This window comes from Myotis lucifugus, unplaced genomic scaffold (assembly GCF_000147115.1).
Source record: "Myotis lucifugus unplaced genomic scaffold, Myoluc2.0 scaffold_142, whole genome shotgun sequence".
NCBI classification, from domain to species: domain Eukaryota; kingdom Metazoa; phylum Chordata; class Mammalia; order Chiroptera; family Vespertilionidae; genus Myotis; species Myotis lucifugus.
In genome coordinates, this window is record NW_005871190.1 from 2,041,590 (window position 1) to 2,055,452 (window position 13,863).

Here is a 13,863-nt window from a genome sequence, read left to right on the forward strand (position 1 = left end):
TGGCTGCTGGCACTGCCTTTCCTCCGGCGCCCGGACATGGGCTTCCCTTACAGAGGGAGGCCCTGCCCACATGCCGCAGCCGGCCTGTTGGTGGCCTGGGCTTCCCTCTGTGGGGCGATCATGGAGCAATGGCTGGGCCCCCAACTAATTGCATCGCACCAACCTTGGCTGGCCTGGTGCCAGCGGATGTCATAGCGTGGTCCCGGATGGTTGTCTGGATGGTCATTTGGATGGTTGTTCTGCTGTTTGGCCGTTCGGTTGATTTGCATATTATGCTTTTATTATATAGAGTAATCTCTATTATATTCCCTAAATCTGTGGGTTTCTATGATGTTTTTCTTGTGGTTGGGAATTGCATTTTGGCCATTCTCATTACATCTTATCCAGAGGACATGCTATCAGCATGACTTACTGCTGATGCTGACTGGGATCACCAGGCTGAAGTGGTTTTCCACTGCAGTTTATTTTCCTCCTTCCTTACTCTGCTCTTTAGAAGATACTCAGAACATACATTCTACACATAAGGGAGGGAGTTGGGAGTAGGGAGAATAAAACTGCCTCCTTGAAGGGAGTACCTACAAAAATTATTTAGCATTCTCCTGTGCAGACTTGCCTCTTCTCCCCATTGATTTTATAACCAATCATTTATTTATGTCAGAATGAACTCATGGCTACTGTATATGTTATACAATACACCCAAGTAATACTTATTTTGTTACTCAGATTCAGTGTTAGCCAATGGGTGCCTCGGGTTGGCTTGTGTGTCCCTCTGGCATGCTCCTATTCTTTCAGGCACTATTCGTGCAGGCTCCCCGTGTATACCCCTAATGCCTGCACACACACACACACACACAAACACACACACACACACACACACCTCTGCTAAGTTAAAAGTTAGGCATTCTACTGCTGTTTCTATATAGTGAGTGATGCCCACTTATCATAAGAATAAAGGAGACAGTGACTCTGTGTGTATGTGGGGGCAGGGGGACCTCTATATCATGATTGGTTTTAATCAATAGTTGACAACATGGCTAGAGGCATTTGTGAAATGAAATTACATGCAGTGTTTTTCATCATTTATATTACTGGAGTGAATAGAAAGTGACACTACAAACTCAGTTAAAAAATCCCTCATGAACATAAATAAAGAAGTAATAAAGGTATTTCATTTCCTTCCTCTTCATTTTCTAAAGTTAAAATATAAAACACTAACAGCCAAATAATTTGAGGTGAGAAATGTTCTAAAGGAATTGAAACATATACTGCATTTCTTCCAAAATTTGTAAAACTCAGTTAAATACAAGTAAAATTGCTTATTTAGATTTGGGTGCTCATAATACAGTCAGAAAAATATCTAAAATAGAGTATGGGTATCAAACAGAGATCAAGTGATTCATTAGTTCAAGATAAATGTTGGAATCAGTGAGCTTTGTGGGTTTTCATTTTACTCACAAATTATATATGTACTAGAGATCCGTTGCATGAAATTCTTGCACAGGTAGGGTCCCTAGGTCGGGCCAGTGATCAGGTTCCCCATTTCCGGCCTCCACGCCTTCTCCTTCCCTCCCTCCCTCAGCACCCCACCACTGCCACCGCTGGTCGCCTGCCATGTTCTGTGCCACCCCCTGATGGTCAGCGTACGTCATAGCGAGCGATCAAACTCCTGGTCTCCCCATTGAACTCCTGAGGGGACAATTTGCATATTAGCCTTTTATTATATAGGATGTCTGTGTATATTCACATACTCCTGTGTATGCTATAAATACATGCCTGTTGAATGGACTTAATCATTCAGCCACAGATTTCTCTTTCCTCTATTACCTTACATAAGTGTGCACAATGGGAACACACCTCATTTAATTTATATCCTCATGTAGCAAAGTAATTTAGCATGATGGATGTCTTAGTGTGGGTACTGTCATCCCTGGGTATCACTGTGGGATTGGTTCCAGAGCCCCCTGTGGATAGCAAAACCAGGATGCTCTGGTCCCGTAGTGGGAACTCTGTATGTGTGCATGTGGAACCCGTGAGTATAGAGGACAACTGCACTAGACAACTGTGAAGAATGCATGCCAATGGTTGACCTCTCTCCCTTCTTTAAGAAATTAATATTTAGCTATGCAAACATTACTTAATGAAAATGTGCTTTTCTGATTATAGACTTTTAATCCCCCCCCCAAAACAAAAAATGGGCCAAACTGTTTCTAACCCCTGAACTGTGCTTTGCATTCTCGTTTCCTCTGCCATTTATTCCTTCTGCTGCAGTGCATACTGGGCTGACAGCGGAGCGGAAGGGGAAAGGGTAAGAAACAGACCCTCAACGCCTGGATGATGCACCTCACAGGAGGGTGTCTGTGGCCATTTCACTTCATATTCGGTTTATATTACCCTATTAGTTACACCAAGAGGTCATTAACATCCATCCACAAACTTGAGTTATAGTGCAAGTGTGAGGGTAGCTGACACTGATTGCAGGGGAATGGAATTCACTGTGACATCCCAGTGAACTCAGAGAAAAAGCCAAAATGAGCAAAAGAGAGCACTGATGATGTAGTCATCTGGAGTGCTGGAGGAAATGCAAAGCCCCCTCCGCTGGACGGCAGCCCACACATCCCTGCCTAGAAGAGGGCAGGTAACTCAGTGCGGAGCATTGAAGGCCAGACAGGCGGTGGGGCCCTGGGTTCCTGACAACAGATTTGGGAGCTCTCTCCACACAGTGACTCACCATCCATGTAGATGTTGATCGAATAATAGCCTTTATCAAACCTAAAACAATGACTTTTTCCTTTTTCCTTTTCCTTTAGCTGTCTTATAACCCTGGATGAGAACTAAAAGTCAACTGGGTGCTTTCTAAATTGAGGCACCGAGAGTAAAGAGCTGTAACTTGAATGAGGTTTTCTGCCCCTTACATTACACTGTTCTATTGGAGCACAGTGCAGGCTTCGAGGGGAAGTGGTCTACACAGCACACACGGGCCAGATCACCTCCGAATGGCATGCCTTTTAGCATAAACACACCTACCACAAACTACACTTTTTCATGTAAGTAAACATTACATTCTTTGCATACTTTTTGCCAAGAGTTAAAATCCAGATGTAATGTTTTAAATTAGAGACAAAAACACTTAGAGCTACTGTATCTTCATTTTCGCACACTACCAATTAAGAAATTCTGCCCTAAAGTTTAAATGTTTCTCTGCAATTCTCTACAAATCTCCATTAATAAGAAAATAGAGCAGAAAAATAAGTAGGGAGTTCATTTGATTTCTTCCCCCCTGAAGGCCGGCTTTAGTGGGAAAATTTATCTACATTTCCATTCTAACACATTGTGAATGATAAATGAACTCTACTGAATAAAGGACATGAAATTGCTATGCCTTAGATTTCTATTTTCTTTCATCAAAATATTCTACCTAGCAGAGTTCATAGCTCAGCGCATATCTCCACACAAGAAATATAGAGAGTAATGAAACCCACGATTCTAAAGAATCCCCGTTTAGGACATGATGCAAAAAGGCAAAAACAAAGAGCCTGAGACCTGCAAGTCCCGCCCAAAAGCCACTTCACTGCTCTGTTTTCTATTGGGCATATCTACTCTGGCTCCTTCTAAACAAGAAGGGCAACAGGAAACCGATTTACGTTGCTTTCATCACCAAGTTCAATGGCTACAGGACCCCAAACAGTGAAAAGATACTTGCCCTGAAGCTACAAGTGGAACACAACACAATACTCTTTATTGCTTTCACTAGGTCTGTCTGTTCACTCCTCTGTATTATTTGAAGAATAGGTTCTTTATTCAGACAACCTCCTGTATAGAGCCCTGATGGGTGAAAAATGTTCACTTGGTATTGCTAAGGGGAGGGCTCCAGACAGAGGAGAAAATACCTGGATTCTTTTAGTTGCCATCAGAAACATCAATTTATTGTCACTGGTTACTTTTTGAACTTGAGAAACATGGTGGCTAAATCCCTCACTTTATGTAAGAGATGAATATGGCAGCCAGGAACAGGGCAAAGTGAGAGGCATCAAATGTACAGCAAAGAAAATATGAAAGGAATCGACCCTCAGAGTTCAAGTGTTATAAAGTGGAAAGCATTATAGGAAAAATGTGTACAATTTGCTATTTGACTATTAAAAATCATGGTATTTTCTGAGTAAACTACTATCAAACTAAAACACTAAGCCTCAGTAGCATTAAGGGTAATTCTATTTTGGATAATATTTACTAGCACTCGCTTGATAATATTAGAACATGATGAAAAGAAGTCTGTAGTCATTTGTGTTTTCTAGAACATAAAAAATTAAAAATACTTATTTTGAAAGACTCACCAAAGATAGATCACTCTCATTTTTTATGATAATAAATACATCAGAGGAAAGAAACATTATTATAAAATTTTGCATTTCTCTATTGCAATTATTGAAAATGTTTAACCAATAAAAAGAAAGAACTTCTCACATATGATGATGAGAATGTTACTGATTAAACAAGGAAGACCTAAAGTGAAATATACTACAACATTGACACGTTCTGTAAAAGCTGTCTGCTATGATAGATAAGAAAACACACACAACTTCATTCTATTTTGGATTCTTACTATTTTATTTGTTTGCATGTATTTTTATAATTCCTACCTAGCAACATCCATTGATTATTCTTCGGGAGAGGGGTTGCTGGAGGAGGGCACTTGACAAAGGCAACTAATGTTCATTACATTGGTAACTTGGAACCATAGACTGTGAGATTTGAAGAACATATTAGTAAGGTCAATAGATAGCATGGAAATACAGCACATAATTATTCTGGTCCTTTTGACTTTACCACAGAAGTCACCAGGGGAAGAAAACAGGTTTAGGCATGAAGTAATATCTTGTCACTTTTGAAGAGCCATAATAGAGAATTAGCATCTCTCTTAATACATGAGAAATAATAAACTAGAACACAAATATTCCTGGTTGTGTTATCAGTAGCAGGTACAGTGCCCAGCATGGCATGCTGCGACATTAGTGAAGTCCTAGCACGTAGCAGCATCAGCTTGCACTGCCGATTCTTTCAGGAAATCAAATGATTACTCTACTTTCACATTGAAGCAAATAACACATTTCAGACCCATATTCAAGGCTTTATTGAAAAAAGTTCTGAGGAAGATGGTTAACATATAGGCTTAGCTCTGAGCTCCTTTTGCCAGTCTCTTCTATTACTGACCCAGTTTTTAATAGAAAGACTGCTAATGCTGCTTACTAGCCACAAATATCAGACTAAAAACAAAAAGAGAAGCAGTCAGTACTAATGGAAAAGGAAAAAATTAGATCTTTAAAAAAGTAATAGACACTTTATGTCTGATAAATACACTATACTTTCTTAGTTATGAATGAATTACCCATCAATAATTTTGAATCTGTGGCCTACTGTTTCATACTGAGGGGTAATTTCATGACTGAATATCCCACTGAGCCAAAATAGTTAATTCAGTGCACAGGTTTACAGCTGGAGAGTAGCTAGATATCTCAGTTGGTTAATATGATTCAAGTTACAAAATAGTACCTAATGAAACAATATTATTAACCCTAGGCCTAGTCTATCATTCACGTGCATATTCGTGGGAAAGGTATCAGAAGTGAGATAGGCATTTTAATATTTGTTCTAAATTAACCCCACACTAGTACAGCAAAAATAAACATTAGAAAAGGCAATCTTGCAATTATTTTTATTTGTTGAAAGTAAAAGACATTTTCTGAAATGTTACAACCTTCAGAAAGACTGAATATCAGCACCTACCAAGGTACTAAGTGAACAAGAGATCACAAAACTGAAAGCACTTATGAAAATGAAGCATGGATTAGTTCATAGATAATGACTTTTATATTACCTATAATACATCTTAACTTTATAGTATGGCTACATATTTATTACATTATTTCTAAAGGTAGTTTGAAAAAAACATAGTGACAATCTCGGAACCTCTTAAGTTAGACCAAGAGATAACAGAACAAGTAAAGCCTCCTAATATCCATCTTAAGAAAATACTGGATCATCCACCAGAAATAATCATACATGACACATGATTCAAATCAGAATTTAAAAACATCAAATAACTGACCAGGAAAGTAATGTTGTTTTAAGACATTATATATAATACTTCATTTAAGAATTCTAGCTGCTTAGATATCTAGAAAATATAGTCTAAAATGCCTGAAATTTCCCCTCTACTTCTTCAAGAAAAGTTTGACATTCATTTGCATAAACCAATTTTTAATTTCTGACATCTGGCGTTTTGGCTAGGCACTACATTTTGAAGAGCTTCTACATTATAAACTATGTGACAACGAGAACAGGAAAACAAAACACACATCTTTCCCTGGTGGAGCTGAAATCCGGGCTCTTCAGTTGGGCAGATCCACATTCTGAAGGATGAGGGCCACTCGGCTTGGAATGTACACCTAGGTCAACACAAGCATGTCAGTGCAATTGAAAGAAATACTGAATGTTATGTCATTAAGTTAAGGGGTATGATGCTCTCTCACAGATGCTTAAAGTTAGAGTTACCCGTACAATGTTGCAGCCTCTGAGGAGCCTCAATGCCACCTTTCCAACAGTTCTGTCATCACTGTCTAGATTCTAGATTTAAAGCAATCGCCACTAGAGGGCTCCATACGCTGTACAAAACCCAATATTCCCCAGACAGGGATATAAATGGCACTCATTGCTGTTCCAGCACCTTGAGGTGGTAAAGGAAGGCTACCCTACAGGTCTATTCAGGTGAATAAAAGTAATATACAACACACTGCTTATCATCTTGTTTTTATTTTCTCCTATCATTTTGAGAACAAAAACTTAAAAGTAATATAAGGGATCCTAAGGGTATTTTAGGCCCTCACCAATTTAAGACAATCAAAAAGCTTGCTACTGCACTGAAAAAAGAATACCCATCCTCTCCATGCCTGCAGAGTCCGGACACAGCTCCTTTTTGTATGAGCACACCCCTCGTCACGGCTCAGCACCACTTGTCTCTCTCCCCTTCCTGACTCACCACCTCCAGCCTCAGGGCCTCTCAGTTCCTGAAACACCCCACCCTGTCCTTCCTCTGGGCCTCTGCCATGCTGTGCCCTGTGCTCACAACACCCTGTACCTTGCTACTTCCTTATCTCCAGGATCCTGAAATATCCCAGCTCCCCGAGAGGTGTTTCTTGATAACACCAGATATGACAGTTTTTCCATTTCATTTTCCATCGCAGCACCATTTTTTATTTCTTAACACAATTTGTAATTTTTTTCAAGTTTATGATCAATTCTCCCCCACAAGACTCTGAGCTTTATGAGGGCAGAGACCATATGTCTTCATACTTCTCTTAGTAGTTGCCAAAAATTATTGGATGAAAGAAGAAATAATGAATAAAAGGATAAATGATTGTGAAATCAATATGGGAACTGTAGTCTTATGCATCTCAATTCTGCAAACGAACACAATGTTTTCCCTTAAGGTTTCCATGATAAAGAACTCTTACAACTCTTTTTTTTTAATACATTTTATTGATTTTTTACAGAGAGGAAGGGAGAGGGATAGAGATTTAGAAACATCGACGAGAGAGAAACATCGATCAGCTGCTTCCTGCACACTCCCCACTGGGTATGTGCCCGCAACCAAGGTACATGCCCTTGACCGGAATCGAACCTGGGATCCCTGAATCTGTAGGCCGACGCTCTATCCACTGAGCCAAACCAGCCAGGGCTCTTACAACTCTTTTTAAAAATCAAATAAACCAATATAGTTGTTTAGTTTTGATGAAAGCAACTTTAAAATGATGGCATTTTGAGAAACTTAAAATGTGAATTTAGTAACTAGGGCAGTGATGGCGAACCTATGACACGCATGTTAGAGGTGACATGCGAACTCATTTTTTTGGTTGATTTTTCTTTGTTAAATGGCATTTAAATATATAAAATAAATATTAAAAATATAAGTCTTTGTTTTATTATGGTTGCAAATATCAAAAAATTTCTATATGTGACACGGCACCAGAGTTAAGTTAGGGTTTTTCAAAATGCTGACACGCCGAGCTCAAAAGGTTCGCCATCACTGAACTAGGGAATAGTTTTTCTCATATTCAATGAAAAATAACATGATTTAGGAAATGATCATCATCATCTGAGAAAAACATCATAAATACAGTCATTGGGTAACTCAATGTCTCACAGTCTGATTTGCAATCCAGCGCTTCTAAGATAAATATTATAGTCCTGCAGTCATTAATTGAGGAGAAACCATGTATTTCAAAGCCACAATTTGTTTACCTAAATTTTACACATTATTTTTAAGGTCATAAAGCTTTTAAACCTCATCACAATTTAATTACTGATGCAATCCCTCCCATTCACTATTTTCTCTTTGTGACAAAAGGAAGCTGGAGGTACCCATGAGCAAAGGAAGACTACTACCAATGATCCAGACAGATCCAGTCCAAAGAATGGCATATGTCCATAATCAAGCTATAGATGAAAGCAACACAGAATAAAGCAACTGAGGAGAAATAAAAGAAACCAGTAGTCAAATTCAACTAATTCCCTCTTAAGTCTTATCAAAACAGGCCTCAATCAAAAGATAGTGTCCTGCCCTTTCAAAGGAGGTTGCCATGTCCTTACTCTATTCTATGTTTAGTTTGGGGAATCAGAGTAATTAGATATAACTAATTAGTGGGATAGCAGGTTATAATCAGCATGGTTCTGAATTGCTTTGTAAGGAGTATTCTAAAACTGAAGACCAATCTAAATTTCTCAATAGTATCAGAATTTCAGTTCCCTTAACATTAGAAACATTTCACTGCATGGTCCCACATGCAGACAAAAGATTCTGATAAGTGCAAGTCTCCTGAGAAAGATGCAGTGAAACACCCAAGTCAGGCCCAGGACCAATATTGACAGGTCCCTACTCAGTGTGTGGTCAAGCAATGTATGAAGGCAGATCACTGACAGGTCATGTCAACCTCCTATGTGGATCCTATTCAGTTTTGGTATCTGTTTGAGTCATAACCTCATATTGATTTCTTTAATAATATTAAATGATAACTATAAACTGATCATTTAGAAACAATCTTAGCCTGTGATCTTTTGGTATTTAGCTAGCCCAAATTTAAAAGTAAAACAAAGGGATGACATAAAAAGTTCAATGTTTGCAATATGAGCATTGAGTTTTTCTGATAATGCTCCAAGAACTCTCACTAAATGATGCCGGTCATTTTATGGAAGAAGCTTTATGATGCCCATTTCAGTCACATGAGAGACCTCTTAAAACTGTCTGCTCCAAAACCCTCAGTTAATAATTGTATAATATTAACTGGAATATTGTGTAATTATGGCATTTTTTCACTGTAGGGTTAATTACCAGAATGTGTTTATTTTGCTCTAGCAGCGGTTCTCAACCTGTGGGTTGTGAACAATGAAAATACATCCTGCATATCAGATATTTATATTACGATTCATAACAGTAGCAAAATTACAGTTGTGAAGTAGCAATGAAAATAATTTTATGGTTGGGGGTCACCACAACATGAGGAACTGTATTAAAGGGTCACGGCATTAGGAAGGTTGAGAACCACTGTGAGCCTTAAAGATAGGCAACAGGAAAGAATTCCCCTAAGCGAGTGATTTTTCTTAACTCTGACTAAATATGAAATTTTGAGGTTTCTTTTTTTAAAAAATATATTTTATTGATTTTTTACAGAGAGGGAGAAGGACAGAGAGTCAGAAACATCGATGAGAGAGAAACATCGATCAGCTGCCTCCTGCACACCCCATCCCGAGGATGTGCCCGCAACCAAGGTACATGCCCTTGACTGAAATCGAATCTGGGACCCCTCAGTCCGCAGGCCAACACTCTATCCACTGAGCCAAACCAGCCAGGGCTGAGGTTTCTTTATTAGGGTTCCAAGTATATAAATCAGCTTTCTTAGTGGTTAGGAAATGACTACCAATTACACCAAAGGATTTAAGGTAATCAGAGCTAATCCTTATGATGAGACAAATACAGACATGCACAATTTGGGGGCTCTATAATTTAGTGCTAAGTACTGGCACTATAGCTTTCATTTTATAATTTTAATTCCAAAATGGTTTTGATTCATACAGCAATAGAAAAAATATGAACACACTTTAATATTTAACATAAATGTTTAAGTATATTTAAATGTAAACTATTTATATTTAAGACATGTATATAAAAACCATCTAGTATGCATGTAACAGAAGATATATGCTAATAAACAAATTTACTATGCCCATTTATTAGCCATGAAGCCCTAAACACTTTGTAGCTAGGATTATATTATGAATGGCCATGAATTTCATTTTTTTCCAGCTATATTTATATATAATCCACTCTTCACAAGAAACCAGAATGCCACAGTATAATCCAATTCGTTAATTAGAGTCACAGTGCATACTAATCTACCCAGTGATTTTTGACTACCTTACTGACTTAATCACTATGCCAACTATTAATATGGCTAAAAAAATAACTGATTGTTGGGCCGGCTTGGCTCAGTGGTTGAGCATCGACCTATGAACAAGGAGGTCATGGTTTGATTCCAGTCAGGGCCCGTGCCTGGATTGTGGGCTTGATACTCAGTGTGCGGTGTGCAGGAGGCAGTCAGTCAATGATTTTCTCTCATCGTTGATGTTTCTCTCTCCCTCTTCCATCCTCTCTGAAATCAATAAAAATTATGTTAAAAAACAACAACTGATAACATAATAATCTACTGTACTATGGCATCCAGGGAAAGTAGTATCTAGAACAACCGTGGGCAAACTACGGCCCGTTTGAGATGAATAAAACTAAAAAAAAAAAGACCGTACCCTTTTATGTAATGATGTGTACTTTGAATTTATATTAGTTCACACAAACACTCCATCCATGCTTTTGTTCCGGCCCTCCGGTCCAGTTTAAGAACCCATTGTGGCCCTCGAGTCAAAAAGTTTGCCCACCCCTGATCTAGAATCATAATTAAATTGCAAAAATCCTATCAATAAAAGCCTAATATGCTAAGTGTACAATCACCCAGTCGTCCACTCGACCAATCAAAGTGTAATATGCTAATGATACGCTAAGGCTGCTCAACTACTTGCTATGACATGCACTGACCACCAAGGGGCAGACAGTCAACCGGTCGACCAGTCGCTATGACGTGCACTAACCACCGGGGTGGGGGGGGGGTAGACGCTCCAACTGGTAGGTTAGCTTGCTGCTGGTGTCCGGCCGATCGGGACTGAGTGAGATGGACTGGACACACCCTGGAGCCCTCCTGCAGTCCCTCTCTGGCTGGCCAACCTCTCACAATCCAGGCTAAGGGACCCCCTCCCTGAGTACACAAATTTCATGCACCAGGACTCTAGTTAATTACATAAAAAGGTGTGAATTTTTGAAAACAGAATATTTAAAAATAATTTTAAGTAAAAAATAATTTAAAGGCTAATTTAAAATTTTTCTTAGAAATTGTTAAATTTACCAATAGCACTTAATAGAAGGGTGAGAACATCATTCAATGAAAAGTTCATTAGATCCATGTATATTTGTTATATACAAACAATATGAGTAACAAAAAATAATTTTAATTTTCATGAGCACACTTTAGTTCATAACATATGCTCTAAGAAAAAATATTCTAATTCATATTTTGTACTAGGATTATCAGAAAAGTCCTATAATAACTATTTCTATATAGAAATATATAGTATCTTTTCTAGGTTAGAAATATTAAACAGAGTAAACTCTAAGAAGTTTGATTTTTTTTTGTCTGAAAAAACTAAACATTTTCATAATTTTGGACAGAGTAAAAGACATTGCCCAACTGCTAAGTTGTAGTTTCAATTCTTACAGCTGAGGGACAATAAAAAAGATGTATCTATGCCAACCCCCATATTTAAACCAAAAGTCTACTTCTGAACCCTCAAATTTAGAATAGGAATATAGTAGTCTCCCTTATCCATGGCTTTGCTTTCTGCAGTTTCAATTACCAGCAGTCAACCGTGGTCCAAGAGTATTAAATGAAAAATTCCAGAAATAAACAAAAATTTTAAATTACACACCATTCTGAGTAGCGCGATGAAATCTCCCACCATCGTTCTCCATCTCCCTCGGATGTGAATCATCCCTTTGTCAGCATCTGCAGGCTGTATGCGGTATATACTTTCTGCCCATTAGTCACTTAGCTGTCTTGGTTATCACATGACTGGCAGTATCACAGTGCTAGTGTTCGAGTACCCTTTATTTTACTTAATAATGCCCTTAAGTGCAAGAGTAGCAATGTTGGCAATTAGGAGAGGCCAGTGAGAAGCAGTGAAGTGCTTCCTTTAAACAAAAAGATGAGTACAGTACAATAAGATATTTTGAGAGAGTCCACATTCACGTAACTTTTATTACAGTACTAGAGGCCCGATGCATGAATTCATGCATGGGTAGGGTCCGTAGGCCTGGACAATAATCAGGGCTGATCTGTGTGGTGACTGGTGGGGCGATCGGGGCCCCATTGGCACCCACCTTGGCCGGCCTAGCATTGCCCACTTGCCAGCCCCACCCCCAGCTGCCCCCACCACCACCCCACCCCCACCACTGTTGCTGGTCGCCTCCCTCTGTGGGGTGACCAGGGGGGCAATTGGGGGACCCTGCTGGCACCTGCCTTGGCTGGCCTGGAGCCTGCAGGCTCCAATCAGGACAGTATGCAAATTAACCCAACAAAGATGGTGGTTAATTTGCATACGTAGGCTCCAAGTGGAGGAGCAAAGCCTGAAGGCCCCAGGGCCAGCTCCGGCTGGAGCCTGGCCAGAGTGAAGGCCTGGGTCCCGGGTGCCAGGGGCAAACCAGTGCCAGCAGCCAAGGGAAGGGAAGGCCTATTGCACGAATCTCTTTGTGCAACAGGCCTCTAGTATATATTATTGTTACTCTCTTAGTTTTAGTTTATCATAAATATGTACGTGTAGGAGAAAACATAGCATAGAGTGTTTGGTACTATCTGTGGCTTCAGGCATTCACTGGGGTCTTAGAATGCATGCCTGTGATTAAGAGAGGACTACTGTACACAGATCTGCTTCTTAACGATAAGGAGCCTACCTGGAAAAGTAATAAATGCTAAAACTGTTGCTTTATTCACTTTTCACCATTGATGCTGTTTGAGTTACTGTAAAGGGATCTAATTCATTTCACTTCAAGTTCAATAATATCTGTTCTTCCATCTGTGTCATGAAATTTGAATTTATGCACCAGAGAAGAGAAAGAAAGCATCCTTGCCCCTTACCCCCACCCCCTGGCTCCAGTGCACTGATGTATCAGTTCCTGTATCAGGAACCAAAATATAAAGAAATGATTATGCTAAAATGGACTTTCCCATAATGGCCAGTAAAGCAGAATGGAGAAGTTCTGCCCTATTGCTTCTTGGCATTTGTGAGATTCTCTGACTTAGCAAACGCGTTTCAGCAGCAGCACACCTCACTCCTCTGCTCTGTGTCCACTGAGGGATCATGCGCAGCAGGAGCTGGCTGGCACGCGCTGCTGCAGCGGGTCTGGCGATTTTAAGTTTCCTTCCTGCCTTTTGGTTGCTATCTTTGAAAACAGATTTGATACTTATTCAGCAGATCCCTTGGATTATTGAGCTTATAAATTGAGCTTTAGCCCATACTGTGTACTAGTAATGATGGACAGAACCTTCATGAAGGGATGTTATACTTTTGTCCCCCTTTCCCGTTATTCTAGGCACATGGGAGGCAGAAGTGACCTGGTGATGAAATGAAACCTATAGCACTCTGGTCGTGGTCAAGAAACTTGACTTGATCCCAGCACACACGAATCAGTTCCATTATAAGGAGGCATTCTTA

The 13,863-nt window shown here is 39.5% G+C and overlaps 1 protein-coding gene across 1 annotated transcript in view; it reads right to left on the minus strand.

Annotated features, from left to right (window-relative positions):
* Positions 1–5,104: 5,104 nt before the first annotated feature.
* The window catches only part of GBE1 (1,4-alpha-glucan branching enzyme 1), a 270,676-nt gene continuing 261,917 nt past the window's right edge, over positions 5,105–13,863 (minus strand). The window contains exon 16 of the mRNA XM_023758898.1: positions 5,105–6,443. Within this exon, the coding sequence (XP_023614666.1) occupies positions 6,387–6,443 (57 nt within the window). The 3' untranslated portion in view covers positions 5,105–6,386. The remainder of the gene's footprint in view (positions 6,444–13,863) is intronic.